The sequence below is a fragment of the Fimicolochytrium jonesii genome, assembly GCF_025526975.1.
Source record: "Fimicolochytrium jonesii strain JEL569 chromosome Unknown EV422scaffold_6, whole genome shotgun sequence".
Classification (NCBI taxonomy): Eukaryota; Fungi; Chytridiomycota; class Chytridiomycetes; order Spizellomycetales; family Powellomycetaceae; genus Fimicolochytrium; species Fimicolochytrium jonesii.
This window is the reverse complement of record NW_026515673.1, coordinates 26596-50033: the sequence shown is the minus strand read 5'-3', so window position 1 is coordinate 50033 and position 23438 is coordinate 26596. Positions and strand designations below refer to the sequence as shown.

The 23438-nt window shown below is 56.7% G+C and overlaps 9 protein-coding genes across 9 annotated transcripts; 7 read left to right on the top strand and 2 right to left on the bottom strand.

Annotated features, from left to right (window-relative positions):
• Positions 1-2058: 2058 nt before the first annotated feature.
• EV422DRAFT_381494 (uncharacterized protein) lies at positions 2059-2737 on the top strand. The gene has a single exon (XM_053066782.1). It carries the CDS (start codon positions 2150-2152, stop codon positions 2585-2587), a length of 438 nt encoding a protein of 145 aa, XP_052927041.1. The 5' UTR covers positions 2059-2149; the 3' UTR covers positions 2588-2737.
• Positions 2738-3602: 865 nt separating this feature from the next.
• EV422DRAFT_381458 (uncharacterized protein) lies at positions 3603-4671 on the top strand. The gene has a single exon (XM_053066779.1). It carries the CDS (start codon positions 3794-3796, stop codon positions 4556-4558), a length of 765 nt encoding a protein of 254 aa, XP_052927040.1. The 5' UTR covers positions 3603-3793; the 3' UTR covers positions 4559-4671.
• Positions 4672-6173: 1502 nt separating this feature from the next.
• Positions 6174-9511, top strand: EV422DRAFT_565716 (SNF2 family N-terminal domain-containing protein; the record flags this gene model as incomplete). The annotated part of the gene is made up of 10 exons (XM_053072357.1): positions 6174-6209; positions 6287-6616; positions 6688-7010; positions 7087-7369; positions 7445-7524; positions 7607-7749; positions 7825-8187; positions 8305-8690; positions 8807-9083; positions 9255-9511. The coding sequence occupies 10 exons, from the start codon at positions 6174-6176 to the stop codon at positions 9509-9511; spliced, it is 2478 nt and encodes an 825-aa protein (XP_052927039.1).
• A 263-nt stretch (positions 9512-9774) lies between these two features.
• On the bottom strand, positions 9775-10808 carry EV422DRAFT_585359 (uncharacterized protein; the record flags this gene model as incomplete). Its single annotated transcript, XM_053073445.1, has 2 exons — positions 10510-10808; positions 9775-10254 (listed from the first exon to the last, which is right to left on the bottom strand). The coding sequence occupies exons 1-2, from the start codon at positions 10585-10587 to the stop codon at positions 9775-9777; spliced, it is 558 nt and encodes a 185-aa protein (XP_052927038.1). The 5' UTR covers positions 10588-10808.
• A 380-nt stretch (positions 10809-11188) lies between these two features.
• On the top strand, positions 11189-13594 carry EV422DRAFT_504931 (uncharacterized protein; the record flags this gene model as incomplete). Its single annotated transcript, XM_053068457.1, has 1 exon — positions 11189-13594. The coding sequence occupies one exon, from the start codon at positions 11189-11191 to the stop codon at positions 13592-13594; it is 2406 nt and encodes an 801-aa protein (XP_052927037.1).
• Positions 13595-14289: 695 nt separating this feature from the next.
• EV422DRAFT_522409 (uncharacterized protein) lies at positions 14290-15606 on the top strand. Its single transcript, XM_053069819.1, has one exon. The coding sequence runs from the start codon at positions 14516-14518 to the stop codon at positions 15341-15343; it is 828 nt and encodes a 275-aa protein (XP_052927036.1). The 5' UTR covers positions 14290-14515; the 3' UTR covers positions 15344-15606.
• Positions 15607-16913: 1307 nt separating this feature from the next.
• On the bottom strand, positions 16914-18343 carry EV422DRAFT_381197 (uncharacterized protein). The gene is made up of 2 exons (XM_053066778.1): positions 18159-18343; positions 16914-18086 (listed from the first exon to the last, which is right to left on the bottom strand). Exons 1-2 carry the CDS (start codon positions 18192-18194, stop codon positions 17088-17090), a joined length of 1035 nt encoding a protein of 344 aa, XP_052927035.1. The 5' UTR covers positions 18195-18343; the 3' UTR covers positions 16914-17087.
• Positions 18344-18542: 199 nt separating this feature from the next.
• EV422DRAFT_522402 (heme peroxidase) lies at positions 18543-20145 on the top strand. The gene is made up of 2 exons (XM_053069818.1): positions 18543-19557; positions 19645-20145. The coding sequence occupies exons 1-2, from the start codon at positions 19017-19019 to the stop codon at positions 19965-19967; spliced, it is 864 nt and encodes a 287-aa protein (XP_052927034.1). The 5' UTR covers positions 18543-19016; the 3' UTR covers positions 19968-20145.
• A 491-nt stretch (positions 20146-20636) lies between these two features.
• On the top strand, positions 20637-23429 carry EV422DRAFT_494168 (uncharacterized protein; the record flags this gene model as incomplete). Its single annotated transcript, XM_053067721.1, has 11 exons — positions 20637-20721; positions 20803-20906; positions 21014-21061; positions 21170-21239; positions 21318-21454; positions 21525-21711; positions 21786-21861; positions 21921-22982; positions 23069-23108; positions 23190-23260; positions 23351-23429. 11 exons carry the CDS (start codon positions 20637-20639, stop codon positions 23427-23429), a joined length of 1959 nt encoding a protein of 652 aa, XP_052927033.1.
• Positions 23430-23438: the final 9 nt, after the last annotated feature.

Sequence of the window (23438 nt, the reverse complement as noted above, 5' to 3'; positions counted from 1 at the left end):
ATGGTGAACTGAATGTCTCTATGATAGCGAACTTTTTGAAATTCGTGGGCTCTGTCTTCGCACGAAAGCCAACAACCAAGAACTTCCAAATATGATATTGTTCACAGAAGGCCGCAGGCGGCGTCGTGGGAGTTGAGGCTGGAGTTGAGGGCACAACCGGCCGGCAGCGCGGCTTCGCCCTTAATGGGCATCCCCCACGACCAGCCCCACGACCGCAACAAGAACTTGAGGTACGTAATAGAGGGGGCTGGGCTACAAATTCTCAACTAGTATAAGGCCGCCGTCTCGCTACAGAGTGCGCAAACTGAGGCTAGCCGAGGGAGTGCGGGTTTGGGGTGTTGCAACAGCCGGTGACCTCTGATTTTGTTGCAGAACCCCCTCTCGTCAAACCTGGCTCCCCACTAGCACCTCAGCCCAGACGTCACGGCCTCCGCGAACCTGCGGGCACCAAAGCACAAGCACCACTTGGCGCGCAACGGCCTTTCCAGCGGTCGAGAGGTTGAAAAGCATAGGAAGGACCCAGAAAACAATGAGCGGTTTTCGTACTCGTGTCGTCATATTGTTCTGCATCGGCTGGCGAGCACTCAAAGTTTTTTCGAGTACCGGGCCAACGATATATCCGTGATGAGTGTGAGCCTGACATTTGGCCACTGACCCACAGCGGAATCCTCCCCCGACCCCGCCTATCCACGCAAACCCACAGAAGGCTCCCAAACGGGACATCCGCGGCCCCCCTCTCTCCGCCGCATCTTCTCCCTCCTCCACCCCTTCACAAACACCTTACACGCGGCCTTAAACCCTTCTCCTCCTCAAACCCCCTTCGGAATCCCAAACACACCCCCTCACAACGGGTGCGAGATCATGCGCCGTGCAGATCTGAAAGTCCCCGCGACCGCCAAAGCCGCTGTCTGCGACATGCTTCTGCTGTAGCGATGCCTCTCCACGCCGGAATCCCGACCCTGCAGCCGCGTGCTACCTCTCGCGCGGCCTCCGAAGTGCGACGTGTTGCCCACATTCCCCACGGGGCGCCGGTCTCTTCCACGAACCGCTGGAGAGGCATCGCTACAGCAGAAGGATGTCGCAGGCACCGGCTTTGGCGCGGATAATTTTCAGGGCGCCGGATTGGGAGAGCTGTGAGGGCTTGGAGTTTCGTTGTTAGCTGGAGGGACTCTAGAAACTCTTCGCGGCGGGATCACTTGGGAGGCCTCCTTGCGCGGTGGTGCTGGATTAGTCGAAGAGGACCATGGCGGAGACGCGATCGGGGGCACTGACGATGAGTTCGAGTACGACTACGCGATCGGGATCGGGTTCAATTTCAAGTGCATATGTTCCGTTGCTACGCAAGTTGCATGCCATCGGTTGTCCAGCGCAAGCAAAGCCATTTCCACTCGCGCTCGTGGTAGGAATCTATGGACCTGGGCAACTTGCAATGCCCAGTGCCCGACTGCCGAAAGGAGGTAGGAACCCTTCGCCACCACAACCTCTTTCGGCACGTGCGAGCATGCGAAAGGAATTATGGGCGGCTCCCACCACCACTGCAAGTTGTCCACATTGTCTGCCGAAAGTGCGAGTACGCCGACGATTTCCACTCCTATGAAGAGTTCACAAAGGCACACTACCGGGATCACTTGCCCAGGGTCCGTGGGAGAGTGGAGACCGACGAGACGGAGGGCCAGCGCAACCACGACCTGCACATGCATGAAGACCGTCACGAGGACGAGAACGATGGGGACGACGACGATGACGAACAGACGATCGATTGCGCTGACGGTGTCGAACAGGAGGAGGAAGGGGGTATCGACTGTGCATGCAGGAGTCTCGGTTTCAATGGAGACTCGGAGCCCTCAAGAAACCCGCGAGGGGCCTCAAGCTGCTGACCAGATCTAGAGCGCGGGGAAGAAACCACGCCCGACTCACGTATGAAGACAAACGCGCCTGTGAAGATGCCGTGAGGTTGTTCAATGGTACGCTGACATCCGCGCTGGTTACATCGTTCAGTGTCGTGCCCACATATATATACACACTCATCCTCATCCTGGGATATCCTCATTTAGGCAGCATTTTTGAAGGTTCCAAATCATCGTGACACAACACACGCTTTGGGGATGCAGCTTATGCGGCAGAGAGTACTGGTGGCCCCGACCACGGAATGCTCACCTGCTCAGCCATTTATGCGATGCGGACCGCCCTCATCATTGTGACTGCGGCCGTGGGTTCAAAACTGCCCGTGAAATGGAAATCCACAGCTGTACGCAAGCTCCCCAGACATGCGGATGCAGGTACTAGCGACCAGGGACGACCGAAAGGTATGGAGTATTTTGCACCTTTGTTGTTCGAGTCCTTGACGCCATCTATCGGAATGTCTAACACAGACGTACGAACTGTCTTTCTAGCTCACAACGCAGATGGCAGACGTTATCAGCTATCTATGGCGTATAGGGGATGGGAGGTGCTGTTATTGCCATCGGACGCTGCAAATCACGAGGCAGTGGATGGATACGACCCCATCCATTACACTCGAGCGATTGGAAGCAGGCCGCCCATACAGCGATTTGATCAATCTGCGCATTGCTTGCACTGCGTGTAACATTATCAAAAGCTATCATGAGGTCGGGTTGTTCTTTGAGCTGCTAGAACGAGTTGCAACGACAACCGTCCATCCCGTTCTATAACCATCAACCATTCAAACACCAATACATCTCCTTTGCCAATTCACTCTCTTTCACCAATTCACCACTTCCCAACACCAATTCCATCAACAATTCAAACATCAACAATCCGTAGCGGGAAACCTAGTCGTCTTGAGGAAACTTTACACTCGGTTGAGACCGTACTCGACCAACTCGGCGCAACATTGACAATGGCCGAGGTCAAGTACATCCTGAAACTACGTTCCCACCGCATGGATGTCAACCGCACGCCCCACCTCCCATCCGCTTCCTCGGGGCATATATACATACAGTACATATACGCACGCCCAGCTCGACGACAGAGAGCACAGCAAGCACCATGGCCGCCGATAAAGGTAGCGTGTCCGTCAACGTCAGTCGCTGGTTGTGTTCCAACCTCACACTTCACCTCCGCGTTTACAGGAGCCTACGCGCCGATAGCGGATCGTTCCCCTCGTTTGCAACATATACCGCCCGCCGCCAAAGGTGTGTGCCTAGGTGGCTGTCTTGGAGGGGCGCCGTCAAAGCGCCGTCAAAGTGCCGCGCTTTTTTTCCCCCGCAACCCCTGTATGTTTTACTTCCAATGGCCATGGCGATACGATATTTTCCCAGGAAGCCGTCGATACGATATTTTCCCACGATCTTCGTCGAGCTTCCCAACTCGCTGCTTGCATCACCACTGACTGAAGAGATCTGCAAAGTCGGCGGGAGGTTCACATTCAAAGGTGAAAGGTTGAACATTTCCTTTCAGGGTCCTGTCCTACAAGGGCTTCGGTGTGGTGTGGTGTTAGACATCTGAAGGTAAGAGCAAATGGATTAAGACGCCCGCCTTCATCGGTTGGGGGAAGGGGCGAGTGTATCGCACTACATCACGCTTGCCGTAAACAGTCGATACCGTTGTGCAATCACGAACGTGCTGGGAGCGTGGAGGGGGGGGATTGCCATGGTCGCTCAATTTCGACCGCATCGGCGATTGCCACATTATTGCTGACAACCGTCTTATTTCCTACGGCCACACGGAGGGGTAATTTGCGGGTGGCGTTGGTTGGGGTCAACTCTTTTCTCGGCATGCAGAAGCAACGGGGTGACGTGGCGGCCGCACTCTCCCATGTTGATATACAAGAATGGGCTGCAGCGTTGAGGGGGAGGTCGTACGAAAGAAGCTATCACCGAATGCATCCGAGCGCATGCCCTACCCGATCATTTGCTCCCAACACCCGGTACACCCGTCATCGGCTCCGCCAAACTGCACCCCTCCCCCCACCATGGCTGCAACATCTCCTATGAAAGCCCGGACCTTCTCAAACACCATCTCGAGCATGGACACCCCCGTTGGCGGCAGTGGAGACGCAAATGACACGAGTAAGGATGTTGAACCGTTCATTTGCCGCGTACTGGTCGATGATGACGCGGAACACGAAACTGTGCAACGGGTACGCGGACAAAGGTGCAATGCGAGAAACCGCATGCGAACTTGGGGAGACTTGAAGTACCATTTGATCCGTGCGCATGGGCTGGACGACGAGAAGTGCGAGAGATGGCTGGCTGTCGCAAAGGGTCTCGACGAGGCTAAGAAAGTTTGGAGAGCCCCTCCAACCAAGGCCCCTCGCCCTACCAAGAAAGCCAAAGTCAAAGTCAAAGAGAAAAGCCAGAAACAAAAGCACGATGAGGCCCTGGAGACGCTATTCATGGAAACACAGCTGCCAACCCGTGAACAGCCTGAGCCGATATCGCGGGAGACAGGGATGCAGGACTACAAGGTGTTGAAGTGGTTTGCGAAGAAGCGCGAGGCACTCGAGGAACTCGAAAGTGGGGGGGCAAGAAACGATGGCCACGAACCGAAAGAAGATTCTTGCCGAGGGAGACGAGGAGAATGTCCCACCACATGAAGGGGTATAGCCTCTGAACAGGTGGGTCCTACATGCTGGATCAACGGATTCATTTATTGATGATTGTTTTGGAAGCCTTAACAGTATTACAGTAGGATGCCAAAACGGACGTTACGACGGCATGGACGCGGTCAATAAATCTTTGTGACCAGCAGAAGTCACCGGCTGCCGTCTAGCCATTGCGTGGTTGACCGGGGGCCGGCCAGCCGCGACTACTAACCTAGGTAGTAGCCCAAATGCCGTCAATTTCGACGCGCCCGTCGTAACGTCCGTTTTGGCATCCTACTGTAGTAACGAGAACGGGAGCCGAATGACGAACGAACGAGGGACTTATCACGAGCGCGGACAGCTTTGCAAGGAGCAGGAGGGGACAAGCATCGGGACATGCATCGGGGTCGTAGGTGTGAATTTCTGAGCTTCTTTACCTATTGCATAGTGTAGAATCCCGTTGCGCGAGGAAGGGTAGACTAGTCTCCTCTCTAGACATATAGGAATAGACTTGTTTATTGCTTGCGCGATCTTTTGTTTGGGATGGTGCTACATGGATCCGTCGCAGCGGAGAGAGCAGCAGAGAGACAGAATTGTATTATTCGTTGTTGATCAAAAACAGCTCCGTAATAGTATTTCCCATAAGCAGAGAGCCCAGATGATTGGATCCTGAGTTTTGGAAAAAGAACCCCGAGAGATGGGCGCCCCCTCTATTGAAATCAATGTCGATAACTCACGTGAATTTGGCTTTGCCGCAGTCGCTGATTTATTTCCGAGGAGTGACTGTAGCGTACGTTAAAGTACAGTACTGTACGGGAGGCGTGGCGCGCAAGCCACTCTCCGCCACATCTGATGTTGCACAGACTTTTGCGAAATCCTTTATAAAAGGGAGCGGTCGCTGGCATCCGACGGTTAACCGGCAAGTTATTCTGTATTCATATACATTGAATCACTATAACCCACATACTATAAATACTATTAATCAATATTACCAAAGGCGTAGCTTTCATGCGGGGACCCTCCATCCTACAGGGGTCAGCTGCTTCCATGCCGCCTGCGAGCAAATAGGCAGTCTTTTCTGAAGGAGGTATCGATTGGTCGAGAGATCAGATGCGTGCTTTCTATTAGAGACTCCGATATTTTCCTTCTTTCCTGTCTGAGAGAATCGAGAGCGTGGGGTTTCGGCGCTCGATCTAGATTAATTACGGCGACAGCTTCGAGAGAGTTAGTTGTCTGACCCGCCGCAAGGACTGAAAATGACTTTTGAGCAAATGTCCAGAGAAACGGGAATGTCTCTGGTGATAATCGCCTTTGCTGTCAGTCTGTCTGAGAGCATGCCGTCGCTCTGGTCGAGGTGTCAAAAAATCGTGAATGTCAGGGAGTGAATGCTGGGGAGTGTGAAATGGTGGTACAGAAGGGCTACAAAAAGGTGTGCCCGCCTGTCTGAGCAGGGTGCAAGTGCGAAAGGTCCAAGGTCCAGCTGCTTCTGCAGAACGAATGGCCCTCGCTGTTGTGTATTGACGCAAATCTGTAGGCCGTTGTCGCTTGTCCTCTGTCGGTCGGACCGGTTTAGGCCCCTGGTTGAAGTTTAGTCCCCTTTTCCGATCGATCTCCGCACACCTTCGATATGCTGGGTGCCGGTGCCGATGGCGACGCGTTCATCGTAAGTCCTCATCCCCATGCAGGAGAAATAGAAGGAACCCAGCTCAATAGCCCTATTGGGTGGCTGCCCCCAACTAGAACGGTAAAGAAGGCCCCGCAGGCGCCGACCTTCTCCTCCCGCATCACAAAGCCCGTATCGATATCCTACTGAAACGAGCCAACCTGTATTCCACCTTCCTCGCCCGTGACTTGGAGAAGCGGCAGGAGGAGTTGAGGAACGGCTTTTGTATTTTGGGTGAGGGTGGCGATGGAGGTGGCGATGTCGAGGTGGGTGGTGGAGCAGACGACGTTGGGGCCAAGGCTTTGGTGGAGGAGGATATGGATGGAGACATCGAGCCGCCTGCGAGGGTGATGGTGCGGAAAGACAGGGGCGGACGACGGGGGAAGCGGAAGGCTGCTGCTGAGACCGTGAGTGTAGGACTTTTCATTTTGCCGAGGAAAGCTCAATGGTTGAGGTCAGCTCAAACTTCCGTCCACAGCGGACGACATCATCCAAACGCCAAAAACCACTCAACCCGCCTCCCACCCCCGCCCCCGAACCGCTCCCACCTCCCCGCACAACACGGCAACCCACCCTCGTCACCGGCGGTGAAATGCGCGAGTACCAGCTCGTCGGCATGGAGTGGCTGATCAGCCTGTACGAGAACGGCCTGAACGGGATTTTGGCGGACGAGATGGGATTGGGCAAGACGCTGCAGGTGATTGCGTTCCTGGCGCATCTGTGGGAGGTTGGCACCCGCGGCCCGTTTTTGATCGTGGTGCCGTTGTCGACGCTGGTTAACTGGGTGAGCGAGTTTGAAAGGTATGCCCCGTTCAAACCCTTCAAGAAGAAAAGAAATACGAGCCCCCAAGTCCAAATGATGATGGTTGCTATCCAGATTCGCTCCAACGATCCCCGTCCTCCTCTACCACGGCCCCAAAGAAGAGCGCGACTACCTCCGGCGCAACCGCCTCTCCCCCAGCTCCACCACACCCTTTCCCATCATCGTAACAACCTACGAGATCTGCATGCGGGACAAGAACCACCTCCAGCTGCTCAAATGGGTGTATGTGATTGTGGACGAAGGACATCGGCTGAAGAACCTGGATTGTAAGCTGATTAGGGAGTTGAAGAGTTATCGGAGCGCGAATCGGTTGTTGTTGACGGGGACGCCTATACAGGTGTGTAATACGGGGTGGGATCGGGAGTCTGTAAAGCGAGGGTCTGAAAGGGACTGATTATGACACTTTTTGCAGAACAACCTAAGCGAACTCTGGTCATTGCTCAATTTCGTACAGCCGGATATCTTTTCTGATCGGTCTGCTTTCGAGCAATGGTAAAGGCCTTCCCACTTTAACTCGTTGTCTCAGAACATAGAGAAATCTGGCATTTACACGCCGACTTTTTCATCCCCCCAGCTTCGACTTTGGCGACGACATGACGCAACTCACAACCTCCGTAACGCAAAAGGAGATCCTGCAGCGGCAGCTCGAGACGGAGTTTGTCACGCAGCTGCACGAGATTCTGAAACCGTTCCTTTTGCGTAGGATCAAAACTGAAGGTAAACGAAAAAAAACAATCAACGTGCGTGTCTGTGTGTGTCAAACCCTCCCTCACCGCCCCTCATCTCCGCCAGTCGAACTCTCCCTCCCCCCCAAACGCGAATACATCCTCCACGCCCCCCTAACCCCCCTCCAGAAACGACTCTATGCCGCAACACTCAAAGGCGAGCTGCGCGAAACCATCAAAGCCATTCTCCTCGGGTCAGGAAAAGATATCACCGCGGCGCCTGTGGGAATTGGGAAGAGGAAACGGGTGGTGAGGGGGAGTTATAGGGAGTTGATTGAAGATGGGTTGGAGGGGGAGGTGGAGAGTGATAGTGAGGGGGAAGGGGAAGGGGAGGAAGATGAGGATGGGGAAGAGGAGAGAGAGGAAAAAGAGCGGGGTGTGGTGGTGGGTGTGCCGAATGGCAGGGATGGGGATAAGGATCGGGTTGTTGGTACGTTTCGTGTGTGTGTGTCTGTCTGTCTGTGTGTTGTGAGCTGGGTGTGAGAGCTGGGAAATCCCGGACGGTATTGAATGGGGCCGCAACTTCTTTTTCTGGATTTCGGCACAGACATCGCTCTCCGAGCCCAAAACCTGCAATCCCCCGTCGTCCAGCTTCGCAAAATCTGCAACCACCCGTACCTCTTCAACCTCGACGTCGCGCTCGATCCCCAACCGCCGTATGCCACGCCTAGTCCACATTCCACCACCGGTGACAAAACCGCAATCCCGCCTAGATCCCTCCCCACAACCCCCCCGGGCATCGTCTCCACCTCCGGCAAGATGCTGATCCTGCACAAGCTGCTCCCGAACCTCTTTGAGCGCGGCCACCGTGTGCTGCTGTTCAGCCAGATGACCCGCGTGCTGGATCTCGTCGGACGGTGGTGTGAGGAGGTCATGGGGTGGGAGTATTGTCGGCTGGATGGGGCCACGGATGTGCTTTTGCGGAGGGATGAGGTAATTGTGTGATTGGATATGTTATCTGCCCGTTAAATGCAAAGCCCCCCCCTCCCTCCCCCCCCACCGCAGACATTGTCATCTCGATGTTAACAAGCCTCCCCCTGCACACGCAGATCACCCGTTTCGAATCCCACCCATCGATCCCCCTCTTCCTCCTCACAACCCGCGCCGGCGGCCTCGGGATCAACGTGACCTCAGCCGACACGGTCATCATCTTCGACTCGGACTGGAACCCGCAGATGGACCTGCAGGCGCAGGACCGCGTGCATCGGATCGGGCAGACGAAGAGTGTGGTTGTGTATCGGTTGGTCGCGCAGGGGACGATTGAGGAACGCGTGCGCGGGCTGGCGGAGGGGAAGAGGCGGTTGGGCGAGGTGGTTGTGCATCGGGGTGAGTGACAGTTTGCAGCCGGGGACGGGGGAACAGGCGCTGGAGGCGTGCTGTCCCAGGCCGTTTTCTCCCCGCCCCCGACACATCATCACACCCTGGGACTTGTTTTACTGACCACGGCCCCCCCCCCCCCCACCCCCCGCCTTCAAACTCACGTAGGACTCTTTAAAGGCCGCCACGCAGATTACAAGTCTCGCCAGAAAATCCAAAACGAGGAATTGGCAGCTTTGCTCGCTGCCGAATGTTCTGCGATCCACGCGTCCTCCTCATCCTCATCATCATCCTCGGGACTCTCGTTGGATGCGACGGCTACCCTCCCCACGACGGGTGGTGAAGCGGCGACGCAGGATGGTAGTGGGAAAATGGGGTGTGGGATGGGGATATTGGAGGATGATGAGGAGTTGGAGAGGATTTTGAGAAGGGACTGATGGGGGGGGTTGTGGTCGGTGAGGTGGTCAAGTGGACACAGACATGTGGGGCGTAACTACGTCTATTTATTTCGGACGGCATATTTTCAATCGGCGATTCCCATCTATACTTATTTATATTTCTTAACCTTCCACAATCGTCGGCGTGGATTGATCTTCTTCGAATAATCCTATCGAAGCCCTTCCTCCATGGACATCAGCGTGTCTTCTTCCGCCGACTTGCCTCACAAAAGATGAGCTGGCCTCCATATGCGGAATCTCATCTACAATAACCCCTTCTTGCTAGCAACCGCAGCCTTGACGCGCTCCTTAATCCCATCAATCTTATCGAGTTGCCCCTGCACAAACCGCACAGCCTCCCTCCTCCGCGAACGGGCCCTGTCAAACCCAGGTTCCAGCTCAACAGCATCGATCTTCAGCAATCGCTGCAAGAGCAATTCCGCGGCTTTAGCGTGCAAATCCGCCAATTTCTTAGGCGCATTAGGTGTGGTGCCGGATTCGGCGGACGCGGGCCGCGAGGCCGTATCCGTGGTGGTGATATCGCCCGTCTCGAGGTATTCGGTAGCTTTCGCGACATACTCCTCGACGATGGGCATCACGGTGGTTGTGATGTAGTCCATGTGGAAGTCGATGAGGTTCACGACGCTGTCTTCGTTTTTCATGTCGACTGCTGGGGGTTTGTTCTGATCTTGTTGCGGTGTTCCGGAGCGTGAAGACGGGGCCGGGGAGCTGGTGCTGGGTGGCTGGGGAGTCGGCGGTTGGCGGGATTGGGGTTGAGGTTGGCGAGTACCTCCTCCGCCGTGGGCAGGTTGCTGAGCGTGCGAGTGTTGATGATTTTGGGGAGCATGGCCGCCGTGCCCGCCGCGGGTTCCGGAAGTAGGACGGTGGTGGGCTTCAGGCGGGGGACGTAAGGGCGCCTATAAGGATGAAATCATTGATCGTTGGCCCATGCACGGAGTGAGACTAAGATTGTAAGATATGCGGTTTGCCGAACTTACGGAGTTATCCCCGATCATCATGATCTTGGAGCCGGTACGGATCCCATACTGGGCCAGGGACATGTTGGGGTCTTTCATGACAGCTATGGGGAGGGGAAAGGAAGAAAGATATCAATCAGACTTGTTAAAGACAGAAAACCGAGATCGCCCTCCGGATGCGAAACCAGTATGTCCGCCACAAAACCTCTGCCCAAAACCGGCTCAGCGCTTCCAGCAAAGGTTATACCTAAGCTGTAACTTACATCCAGAGTGCAGGAGCTTGATGCTCGAGATGGGCACCTTGCTCCCCTGCGAGCATTTTGCGAGCAAGTCACCGAGCGTGACCTTCTTTGCCCAAGCGTCGCGATTGGAGATGTTTCCCTCGCGGGCAGCGGCGGAGACAGCTTCGGGGAAGGGCACGTCGAAGCGGTTGCCGTTCCAGTTGACGACGACGGACATTGCGGGTGAGGATGAGATGGAGAGGGAGGAGGACCTTCCGAGGCGGTGTGTGTCTAAATATGTATCCAGGATATAGATCACGTCGGGCGGAGAATGGCGAAGCGTGAGGAGTGGAGCCCGTTGAAGCTGAACAAGAGGCCTCGGGTCCTCGCAAGAACCAACAACACAGCTGCCCACGACAGTCCAACACGCCAAAACACCACCCACATAGCATACCCCACACAGGAGGCCTCCCAGAGCGATGCCCTCCGTAGCTTCGTCCTCAAGCCTGGGCGGTGGCAGAAGAAACAGTAACGGCCGCAGCAGCAACAACCCGCGAGACTCCTCCCCAGACGCCGCATTCCGTCGTTTCCTCACCGACCTCGAATCATACGACCGCATCTTTGGGAGTCACTCTCGCAACGGGGCCAACAACAATACCACCGCCGCTAGCAGGACTGGCAATAACTCTCGTCCTACTTCCACCACTGCAGATCCAGGAACGGCAGCAGGCGGGTCGGCTAGGCCGTCAGCTGGGGCGTTCCCACACTCTTCCTCGTCTGCGTCTTCTGTGGCGTGGGGCCCACCTGCGTACTCATCACTCCTCGAATACGTCTCGGCCCCAAACGACTTCTTATCGTATAACCGGAGGTGGTGGGGGACCACCAGCCCCAACAGGAACCCTGCGGCGTCGTCATCAAGATCGCCCTTGGACGCGCAGCAGCAACAGCAACGACAAGAGCCGCTGACGCCACGGCGCGCAAACTGGAGGTCTTGGCTGGTCGACGGGTCCTTTGATGCCGCTGCTAATTCCCACGATGGTGCTGGTTTGAACGATGAGGAGGGTAGCATGCGCGATGAGGCTAGCATCGTTGTGAGGAGAGTGTCGCTTCCGTCGGACGAGAATCTACGCGAATGGGCTAGGGCCAGCGATCATCATTCGGAAGAGGATGAGGACAGTAGTCATGACCCAGAGAGGCTGAGGCAAAGGCGCGAGGCCGGTCTTGACGATGTAGATGACGCGGAGGAGGAGGAAGAAATGGAAGGATTTGAAGATAGCGAGAGCGACAGCGAAAGTGACGAAGACGATGGTCAGATTGAGGATGATATCGAGAGTATCGACGATCCAGCCGAAAACGACGACGGAGGGGCAGCCGACGACGCGCTGGAAAATGTCCTCAACGCAGGCGACTCGGATGAGGAGGATCCCATGGACATCGACCTAGCCGGCGTGCTCACCTCCGAGTTCTCAATGCCAGGCCCGTCCTCCGTCCTCGCTCAGGGCGTGCAACCGATCTCCTCCACCCGCGCCGCCATCTCTTCCTACCTGCACGGCTTCACATCCTCACCCTCAGCATCACACGCATTCTATACCCCAACCCCGCACTCAAACCGCGCGCGTCGTAACATCCGCCGATACCTCCCCCACCGCCGTCGCGGCCTGTTCAGTCGAAGCACCCGGCGCCGCTCCCACGCGCACGCCCACCGCAGCAGGAGCAACAGATGGACGCTCGACGAATCCCTCATCGACGTCCTCGCCCAAACAACCTTCCCATCCTTCCCATCGTTCATGAACTACGCAAGACACTTCAGACCCTTCCCATCCGACCTCGCCGGGCGAAACCAGTACGATTTACGGCGCCGTCGCCAACGAGGCCGTGCCGACGCGTTCAGACGGTTGTCGCTGGCGGAACGGGCGGGAGTGATGTCCTTACCGAGGAATAGGCTGCTGACGTACTCTTCACCACCGGCTGCATCTGCACACGCGGACGACGAAGACGGAGACAGCAACTTGGCGCCCACGAGTTCCCTGTCTCGCACCTTCTCGATCCACCGTCGCCCGCCGCCTCCGCCGCCCATGCGCGCGTCCCCGCATATATACGCTCCTCTGCTTCCACGACCCAACCGCCATAGACATTTGAGAGCGGATGCTACTGGGTCTGGACAGGCGGGCATGGGGGGAGCTGAAGACGATGAAGATAACCCGAGCACCATGGTCCAGCGCATGATGGATGAGCTGGATAAGATGTTGAGCGAGCGTCTGGACGCTAACGGGGAGCTCAAACTTTCCTCCTCCTCCTCTGACTCTGCTCCCTCGAATACCACCGGACTCGAATCGTCGCAACCCACAATGATCCCGGCACTATCGCCCTCAACCACCCCAGGCCTACGCGTAGCATCCGTAGGCGACCCCATCAACGGTTACCCCCCACCGCCAGGTGCATCATCATCCTCCTCAACAACAGCCCCGGCAGCACCACCAACAGGCCGCCGCCGCCTCTCCCCCTGGCGCCACTGCTGGGACATCCTCGGCCACCTCGACGCGGTCGCCGTGTCGCGGGACGGGGACCCGGCTGCAGTCACCGACACCGACTCGGAATCCTCTGGTTCTTCTAGCAGTGATGATGATGATAAGGGCGATGATGGGGGGGACAGGAGCGGGGAGGAGGAGGAAGTGTGTAGCTGTGTGGATGAGGAGGAGGAAGAAGCGGGTGGTGGTGGAACGGGTAGGGAAAGCGGGAGGGGGCCGGGGGATGCAGGGTGGGAAGCGACACGTGCCACTGAGACCGGGGCTAGTAGTAGCAGTATGCACGCACATGTGCATGGAGGTAGACGACGCAAGACGCGTAGGAGACGGATATGGAGGGCTGGGGAGGCGTGTCGGTGAGGGGGTTTAGAGCGGTAGTTGTGGAATACACTTTTCCAAAGCATCACCTTTACGCAGACGTTGTGTGTAGATTCATTCCATTGGAATAAGACGATCGCGAGGTGGAGATGGATGGGTCAGCGCGTACGTCATCCCGTTAATTAAGCGCCAGGAGTGACGGGTGTTTGACACTGCTCACTCCCGTCGCGCCCCTGCCACTTCAACTGACAGTCCTTTATGAGAACATCAAACGTTCCATAGACCCAAAACGGCATTACCCTCCAAGGAGTCGTCCCTGAACGCTGTACGTATTAATTTACTGCAGCCACTTCTCGGACGCTATTCCTCCCACACAGCTCTTCTACTTCCCATCGCCACCGCCCCAACTGTTACAGAAGACCCAAAGAAAGAACTTGGTTGCCATGCACTTCTCTAACCCCAACAGTGGCACCTCCGCCCGGTACATTCATTTATCCACGGCTTCGTATACGCTCTTACACCACTCACCCCCCGTGCGGTATTACTCCGAAGTCACCCGTTACGGAGTTGCAAGGCCGTGACGTGCGTGAGTGGGCAATGGGGGGTTGTGTTGCGACGGAGACGCCCAGTGAGTAAGGGGGGGTCCATTGTGTGCCACTTGTGTGGGATGCAGAGGAGACAAGGCCGGAGCCACTTTATGCATGGGTGCGTATGGGGGGGGGGGGGGGGGGGGGGGGGACGTGATGTGCTGTTGGCGCATGGCTGTCTCTCTTTTTTCCTCTTCCGAGTTACAGGGGGTTGAGCAGGGATTTTTGGTCTATTTAAGCTGGGGGTGGAATTGAGCAGGTCCGTCTCGTTTTTTTCATTCCAGACACACAACAAGCAAGCAAACAACAAGCAAGCAAGCAGCTTCTGCGCTCTTCCACTCCCTCTTCAACCTTCGACACCAAACCAACAGCAAAAATGAAGTTCGCATCAGCAGCCCTCTCTCTCACCGCCTTCTGCGCGCTCACCATCACCCACGTCGCAGCCCACGGCGCCATCATCGGCGCGAAAGGCGTCGCTGGCCCCGCCGGCCGCGCCCTCGGCATAGATCCCGCCACCCCCCGCGACGGCAAAGGCCGCAACCCCTTCCAACAAGACACCTCCATCATCCGCGACCGCGACATTGCCTCCGGTAGAGCATCCGCCTGCGGCCGCACGCTCGCCGGCGGGACCAACGACATCGCCGCCGGCGTCGCGGCGCTCACGCAGGAACTCGGGGGGCTCCCCGAAGTCGCCGCGGGGCAACCGCTCGAACTGACCGTGCACCAGATCAACGGCGACGGAGCCGGCCCATACACATGCGAGGTCGACCAGAGCGGCACGGGCGACAACTTCCAGGCCGCGCAGATCACCACCAACCTCCCCGGCCGGCGCGGCAACAACCGCGCCACGCAGCTGACCGACCAGCCGCTGGTCGTGCAGATGCCCGCCGCGTTGAAGTGTGCCGGTGGCGCCGCCGGCAATATGTGTCTCGTGAGGTGCAGGAACCCCGCGAGGGCGGGTCCGTTTGGTGGGTGTGTGCCCGTTACCCAGGGGGCGGCTACGGCTACCGCTGCGGGCGCTGAGACAGCTGCTGCTACGGCTGCCCCTGCGGCTGGTGGTGAAGTCGCAGCACCCGCCGCTGGTGAAGTCGCCGCACCCGCCGCCGGTGAAGCCGCAACCAACGCCGAAACCGCCGCCGCGCTCGAAACCCGCCAAGAGGCCGAGGCCGACGACGCCGACGACGAGGACGAGGATGACGAGTAGATTCCTCCTCCTTACCTCACCCCCACCCCCTCAAATGTAACATAGTTGTAAAGCCTCCCCCCCATCTCCTTCCTTTCACATCTGTCCAGCGCTTTTTACCCCCGTCCGACTCTTCAAGAGACCGCGGCCATATCTGTACATTCTACGCATTCCCACTGGACGGGTCTTGTAAATACACCCCACCCACACCCTCTGTACATAGCTCTGCATATATATCACTGGTCAAAAAAAGGACATACTTTGGGAATCTCCCACCCCATTTGATGCGAGCCCCGCTGGCTTTGTCGTTGAATCCATCACAGACTCGAGCAACCGACCGCCATCGAGGGAAAGGACACACCCATCGAGCATAGCAGAGGGGGGGACGAGCGCACGGGCCGTCTCCCATCCTGCGCCCTTTCGCAAGTCATCGAGACGTTCTTGAACGTCTCGGCAATAATGGTTTCTGCTGAATGGGTGCGCAGAAAGCAGGCGTGTCGGGGTCGCGTCGGCGCGTTGTCCGTCACCCCAAAAAAAAAGAAAAGTTGGACGCGTTCGCTCGTAATCAGCAATCAATCACCTCCGACCATAAAGGTGTTGCGGAGCCATCGATAAATAGGCCAGGCTGCGCTTCGAGACCTGCCGCGTTTCCGGAGCCGCAAAGCCTCGATCTCCATATCGACCAGCGGAGATGATTATCAGCAGAGATGGGCGGTTGGGGGCGCCTACCGCCGACCGTGCGCCCCGCCCGGACGACTTTCGAGCGTGCGTAGGCGTTCGACGGCTTGGAGATTAGTAGTAGCCCGCCCGCGCCGCAAGCCTCACCCCCGATCCCCACCCTCATCGGGGCGGCCCCCTCGGAAAAAATGGGGGCATTCATGCCACCCCCGCCCGATTCAGTTCGGCATAATCAACATTCATCACGAAATGGCGACATGGCGCCAACCTCCCAGTCGTCAAATTACGCTCATTAAAAGAACGGAGTTGTGCGGATATCACGGGGCGGTCTTCGGGGGTGGATGGTGATGTGGAATGACCATTGCGGCGTGCTAGGCGGTTATGAGAATAGGGAGATCCTGGGAGATCCGGGGACGGTGTGCAAGATTGTCCGGAATCGTCGGTGAGTACACTGTTCCATTTTTTTTTGTTTTCGTCCTGCGCTTAGGAGCGAGAACAGGTACAGTAGTTCGTCGGTGCACACCCCCACCAGCTGCGTACGACGATGAACGTGTTCCCCTCGCTCGTCGTTCGTGTCTGGGACGCCCCCGTTGAGTAGTGGCGGCGTGGCCTTCAGAGCGGGGGTTCCCTACACCAGAGTGGACAACATTTTTTTGTGCCCGAACGAGCGCCAATTTATACACCAAAATACATTTGCAAACAAAGAATGGTTTCCACTCTGGTGTAGGATGCCCGAACATGCTACGCCATTCTCATCGATAACGCCCGCGTAGATGATGGGGCGGCGTGAATGACGGCGGCTACGGGCGGACTGGATATCTGGGGCTTGAACTTCGCAGCTGAAGCGGCGGTCATAACTGAATGGCGTTGCGGTGCTACAAGGAGATCGATGAGGTGTGCGGAAGGAAAAGAAAAGGATGATATGCATACGATATGGAGAGAACGGCGGGGTTGGGAGAAGGAGTATGCAGATGATGGGGTGAGATACTCGTAGAGCACGTTGAGTGCTGCCGGTCCATCGATGCGTTCCGGTGAGTGCAGTGCCGCCGCTGGAAGTGTACGTGGGAAGGCGAAAGACATTTCCGGGCTATAAAAGGAGGGAGAGGGTGTGCCTCTCCCCTTTTCCAACATCTCGCCCACCCCCAAACACCACCCTACGCCACCCAACAACCCCTCCACGATGTTCATCTCCACCAAGGTCTTCGCGTGTGCCGCGGCCCTCCTCGCCTCGGCCGTGTCCGCCGCGCCCGCCGCCGCCTTCGACTACCCGTACAACGTGCGCCCCGACGCCGACGTGTCCATCGTCAAATCCACCGTCGACGACACCACCGTCTCCTGCTTCCGCTACACCTGCGTGCACGCCTACAAGATCTCCGTCGACGTCGCGGTCCGCAACAAGGCGTACAAGAAGACCGTCGGCGTCCGCTGGACCAAGGACAACTGGGCCTCCAACAACGAGACCGCGGCCGCCTACGTCCGCGCGCTCGACAACGGCTTCGAGCTGTGGAACCTCAACATCGACGCCGGCGACAACGCGTACGCGTTCGGCGACGGGAACCGCTTCTACGACTTTTCCCTCTCGGCCTACGCCTCCTTCGACGCGGCGCCCCGCGTGTGGGATCCCGTCAATAACTACGGCAGTCTTGCACAGGGCACGCCCGCCAAGCCCATCGCGGCGATCGGCGGCAAGGTCGAGAGCGAGAACGGGAAGGTCGTCCTCCACGGCGCGGTCCGTGCGTGGGTGTTTGACGGCCAGGACGTCCGCCCGGAGAGCCTCACTGTGCGGTGGTCCGCGGACGGCTGGAAGACGTGGAAAGACACCCCGGCACAGAAGTGGGATATCAAGGAACATCTGTTCACCTTTGCGATCCCGACCCGTGACGTTGCGGCCAATGGTCAGCACGACCCCCATGTGTCGTACACGGCAAAGTACTCGACCCCCAACGGAGACTTCTGGCTGCCCGCTAACGTGGACGTCAACGTTTGGTACTGAGCTAGTCGAGGGGAAGGCTGTTAGAGGGTTTTCCAGGGCCCGTAGACTTACATAGACGTCATCATCATCACCCTTCATTTGCTGGAACATAGTCTGGATATGTTCCACGTATAGATATCAGTTTACATCATTAGCATCACGGCATCACATACATATCCTATGTACCGCAATGGATTCCATGCAAATACACATTCGTTTCATCCACTCCGTTCCTCTAGGTTCAGCGCCTCCAACAGAAACTGTTCGGAAATGAGTGGCGAACGAGCCGACCCTCGCCGCCCGGTTTGCCAAGATCGAAAAGGTTTGTGCTCAGAATTCGACGGATTCACGGAGACGGTTAACGTTGAGTGGGTTCACGACGGGGCAAGATTGCTCTCCAGAGGGGGCTCTCCTATGGGCTGTTTACGGAAGTTTATTCGCGGATCACGTGCGCGTCTGTTTTATCTGCACCGCCTGACATGTGAAAGGCACACGCCGTTACAAACAGCCGAGCGGGATTATTAAACGGCGCTGTTACACCAGTCACAAGGGCACAGCACTCGTTCTCTCTCTCTCTCCGGGAGCAGCTTCCGGATTCTCGCGAGGGACTCATTCAAGTTAAGACCCCCCGAAAGAGCCCCCCGCTCGCTTTTGCCAAAAAGTACTCGCAACAAAAGGTAAGTTGACGAGAGGAGAGATCGCTCGGCCATGTGTAGGTGCAGACGACAGAAGTAGGCGGGGGCTGGACGAGGGAGGCTCTAGTATTCGGTTCGCCATACGGGGGGAAGGAGCGTAAACATCTCGCGTGGGAAGCTAAAAACAGAAAGGCGGAAAACAGCAGTAAAAGGCAGTACCTGCTATATACGGCATAACGGCACAATAACAACCGGCGATACGGTGGTTGGAGGACCGCGAAATTTAAGCCGTATTGCACGGTCAAAAGCGGAGAAGGCAGTCTCCATTCTCCACGTATTTTCCGACCAACTCAATTCCAACCTCCTCTTCTTCCCCCTACCTATCGCGTTAGCTAGAACTATCACAACCATGAGCCCCAAAGGAGACTACGCCGCCGTAAAGAAGGACATTGCGTCCATCCTCGACAAGCCCGACTACGATGACGGTTCCCTCGGCCCCATCTTTGTCCGCCTCGCATGGCACGCCTCGGGCACCTACGACAAAAAGACACGCACGGGCGGTTCCAACGGCGCCACGATGCGTTTCGACCCGGAGGTAGCAGACGGCGCCAACGCCGGCTTGGAGCACGCCCGCGCCTTCCTGGAGCCCATCAAGCAGAAACACCCGTGGATCTCGTACGCTGACCTGTGGACGCTTGCGGGTGCCACGGCGATTGAGGAGATGGGTGGGCCTACCATCAACTGGAAGCCCGGAAGGTCCGACAAGGACCCTAAGAAATTGACTGCGCACGATGTCCCGCCAAATGGAAGGTTGCCTGATGCTGCCCTGGGGCAGGACCATGTCAGGCAGATCTTTTACCGGATGGGGTTCGACGACAGGGAGATTGTTGCGCTTGTCGGAGCCCATGCTTTGGGGAGGTGCCATGCCGACCGTTCTGGTTACGAAGGACGTGAGTAAACTGCACTTTTTGGATGGTTGTGTGCTTACCCTTGTGTGCGCGAACCGGTGCTCATAGTCGCCCCCTTCCTATTCACAGCATGGACACACACACCCACCCGCTTCTCCAACCAATACTTCAAGCTCCTCACCGGCCTCACCTGGCGCAAAAAAGAATGGGACGGCCCGGTTCAATACACCGACGAAGACGACGAGCTGATGATGCTTCCCGCAGACATGGCCGTGATCCGCGACCCTGAATTCGCCAAGATTGCTAAAGAGTACGCGCAGGACAAGGATGTGTTCTTCAAAGACTTTGCGGCAGCGTTTGAGAAGCTGATTGATTTGGGGGTGCCGAGGGGGGATGACAAGGGGAATGCGCCGGTTGCGCCGAATCAGAAGAAGGCTGGGGCGAAGTTGTAGGGTGCTGTGTGTGATGGATGCTTGGGACACACACGGTCTGTTTAGGTCCACCCTTGTGTGTCTTTGCCCATTTAAAGTCGGGTGCTTTGCTTCTTCTTTTTTATAGTATCTGTGTCTACGGTAGTACCAGACAGGGGTTTCTTTTATTTTAAATCATTATAGAATCTTGCACTCGGGATATGCTGACTGCTGGATAGCGGAGACGTGTACTCTTTTGTCGGACCTGCGCTCTCTCCCCTTTGTGAGTGGGTGTGGACAACGCGTGACTGACGCGGTCTAAGGCGGGGAGTCCCACTGGGGCGCGACGTCAGATGGGGGCCACACACGCTCCACCTGTACGTAGGTAGCCTGACCCCGTCGCTGCTAGAACGGGGAATCCTATTATCCTACGCAACCGTGTCCCTCGCCTGTCCCTCGCATAAACCGCCCTCGCTCTCCGTCAGCACAACAGCTGGCCCCCTCCGTAGAAAAGAAGGTTCAAAAGGTATGTAGGCTCTCTCTCCTTCTCTCGTCGCAGCTTGCCGTCCACTTCCACCCACCCGCACCCATTGACCCTCCACACCCTCCCTCCCTCGCAACCCAACCAACCCAATGCTCAGCGCCCAACCACAATCACAACCACAACCACCAGCAGACCCCAAAATGTCCGCCCCGTTAACCCAACCAGCCATGCTCTGGAAACCCGCACACCCGGAAAACACAAACATGGAGCGGTTTCGCACCTTTGTCGAGAAGAAGCATCACGTCTCACTCGGTAACTGTCTCCGGGACTCACCCAATTACCAAAAATGAAAGGGCACACTAACTAAGGTTTTCTTTTTGGTTGGTTGATTAGGCAACTACGAGGGCCTCTGGAAATGGTCCGTGACCGAGCATGAGCAGTTCTGGGCGGACGTGTGGGAGTTTTGCGGGATCAAGAGTTCGGTCGGGTACGAGCAGGTAAAGAAAGACGCGCAGAGGAGAGGAGGAGGATTATGCTTTTATGCTGTTACCGCGGATTTTGGGGAATGATGACTGATTGAAACGCTGGTTTGGTGAATGCGTAGATCTTGGAGAAGGGTGTTCCGATGAATAAGATACCGAAGTGGTTTATGGTAGGTGGACTGGGGAGAGTGAAGCGGGGTGCTGGGACTGAGCGGAGCGAGGAGAATGCTTGAGGTTCGCGAGCATTGCATCGCTCACTCAACGTTTTGGTTTTACAGGGCGCGCGGTTGAACTTTGCGGAAAACATGCTCGTTAGATCAGACGACCATGTTGCGCTTATTGGAGCAGGTACGCATGCCCAATGCCGACTGACTTGCCGAAATTGGGCTCAACTGTTGCTGATGCGCGTCACGGAAAACTGAATAGGGGAAGGCGAAGCGTTGACAAGGATCACCTACGCACAACTGCACGAGCATGTCCGTGCCTGTGCGGCAGCGATGCGCAAACTGGGCGTCACCGCCGGCGACCGGATCGCGGGATACCTGCCCAACTGTCCGGAAACGGTATGACCCGCATCCCTCCCTCCCTCTCACTCTCCGACGGGCGTCGTTTCTGACATATCAACCTCCCCAGGTCATCATATTCCTTGCGGCTGTCAGCATAGGAGCCATCTGGTCGTCCACGTCGCCCGATTTCGGAACGACCGGTGTGCTGGAACGGTTCACGCAGATCAAGCCCAAGATTTTGTTTTCTGTGAATGCTGTCATGTACAATGGCAAGGCGCATGATCATTTGGAGAAGCTTACCGAGGTCGTCAATGGTAGAGTAGACTTGGAACATTTGTTTGAGCGATTCTTGTACCATGAAGCTCACCCTTTTGTTCCCATCCGTCAGGCTTAGAAGGTCTGGAAAAGGTGGTCATTGTGCCGTTTGTGGACCGCCCGTTCGATGCCGCTTCCATTCGCCATGGGTACGCATCATATCTCTTTTATGGAAGGTCCACATAGAGCTAACAGGTTCCAAATGCAGTGAAACCTTTGCCGAATTCCTGAAAAACGACGACGGCCGCAAACTGGAATTTGAGCAATTACCCTTTGACCACCCTCTCGCCATCCTTTTCAGTTCTGGAACTACCGGGAAACCCAAATGCATCGTGCACTCCGCCGGTGGTGTCTTGATTCAACACCTGAAAGAGCATGTGATCCATGGAGATCTGAGCGAAAAGGACGTTTACTTTTACTACACAACCACCGGCTGGATGATGTGGAACTGGCTCATCAGCGGTCTTGCCGCCGGCGCCACTATCGTGCTCTACGACGGCAGCCCCTTCAAACCAACCCCAGCCCGCCTCTGGAATCTAGTCGACGAGCTCAACATCACAGTGTTTGGAACCTCCGCAAAGTACATCCAATCCCTCCAAGAATCCCGCCTAACCCCCATAATAACCCACAAGCTCACGCACCTCCGCACCATCTACTCCACCGGCTCCCCCCTCAAGCCCGAATCCTTCGACTACGTGTACACCCACATCAAAAAAGATCTCCTCCTCGGCTCCATCACCGGCGGAACCGACATCGTCTCCCTCTTCGCAGGCCACAACGCCGCCCTCCCCGTGTACCGCGGCGAGATCCAGTGCCGATGTCTCGGGATGGCGATCGAATCCTGGGACGACTCTGGCAAAAACATCACAAACGACGCGGGCGACCTGGTCTGCACGAAACCCTTCCCCGTCATGCCCGTCTACTTCTGGAACGACCCCAACAACGAGAAATACCACTCGGCCTATTTCGCCCGCTTCCCCGGCGTATGGTACCACGGCGACTTTGTCTACGTTAACGCAAAGACGGGCGGAGTCACCATGCTCGGCCGGTCCGACGGGACCCTGAACCCGGCGGGCGTGCGGTTCGGCTCCGCGGAGCTGTACAACATCCTGGATGAGTTCCCGCAGCTGGCGGATACCCTTGTGGTGGGCCAGAAGCGGGGCGAGGACGAACGCGTGATTCTGTTCTGTAAGATGAAGGAGGGGGAGGTGTTTGATGACAAGATTGTGGAGAGGATCAAGACCGCTATTAGGACCCGGTTGTCGGCTAGGTACGCGGGCTTTTCCCCCCGGGGTTTCATTGCGGGATTGATTGGATTGCACTGGATTGGTGGCACTTACTTTGCATTGGTTGTAGACACGTCCCCGCAGTCATCATGCCCATCGCTGATATCCCGGTACGTAACCTACACCCCAAACAGCCATCTATACATTCGTGAGCCCCCCACTCACTCGCCCCCCCCTCCCTGGTTACGCAGCACACGGTCAACGGCAAGAAAGTAGAAGTGGCAGTCAAACGCATCATCTCGGGCGAAACCGTCATCCCGAGGTAACGTCACCCCCAGCAATCTCACACTTCTCTTTGACCCACACACACACACACACACCGCAACTCATCCTAAACGTCATATTCCGACAGTGGAACACTCGTCAACCCAGACTCACTCAAGCTGTACTACAACCTGCCCGAGCTGCAGGATCCCGGCGTACACCTGTAGACTGAGGAG

Excerpts from the sequence above, each read along its gene's own strand:
- EV422DRAFT_381494 (XM_053066782.1), top strand. The coding sequence starts at position 2,150 with ATGCTCACCTGCTCAGCCATTTATGCGATGCGGACCGCCCTCATCATT.
- EV422DRAFT_381458 (XM_053066779.1), top strand. The coding sequence starts at position 3,794 with ATGGGCTGCAGCGTTGAGGGGGAGGTCGTACGAAAGAAGCTATCACCG.
- EV422DRAFT_522409 (XM_053069819.1), top strand. The coding sequence starts at position 14,516 with ATGAAGTTCGCATCAGCAGCCCTCTCTCTCACCGCCTTCTGCGCGCTC.
- EV422DRAFT_381197 (XM_053066778.1), bottom strand. The coding sequence starts at position 18,194 with ATGAAACGAATGTGTATTTGCATGGAATCCATTGCG. Across the intron at positions 18,087-18,158 it reads TTTGCATGGAATCCATTGCG|ACTATGTTCCAGCAAATGAA; the intron begins GTACATAGGATA and ends GAACATATCCAG.
- EV422DRAFT_522402 (XM_053069818.1), top strand. The coding sequence starts at position 19,017 with ATGAGCCCCAAAGGAGACTACGCCGCCGTAAAGAAGGACATTGCGTCC. Across the intron at positions 19,558-19,644 it reads CCGTTCTGGTTACGAAGGAC|CATGGACACACACACCCACC; the intron begins GTGAGTAAACTG and ends TCCTATTCACAG.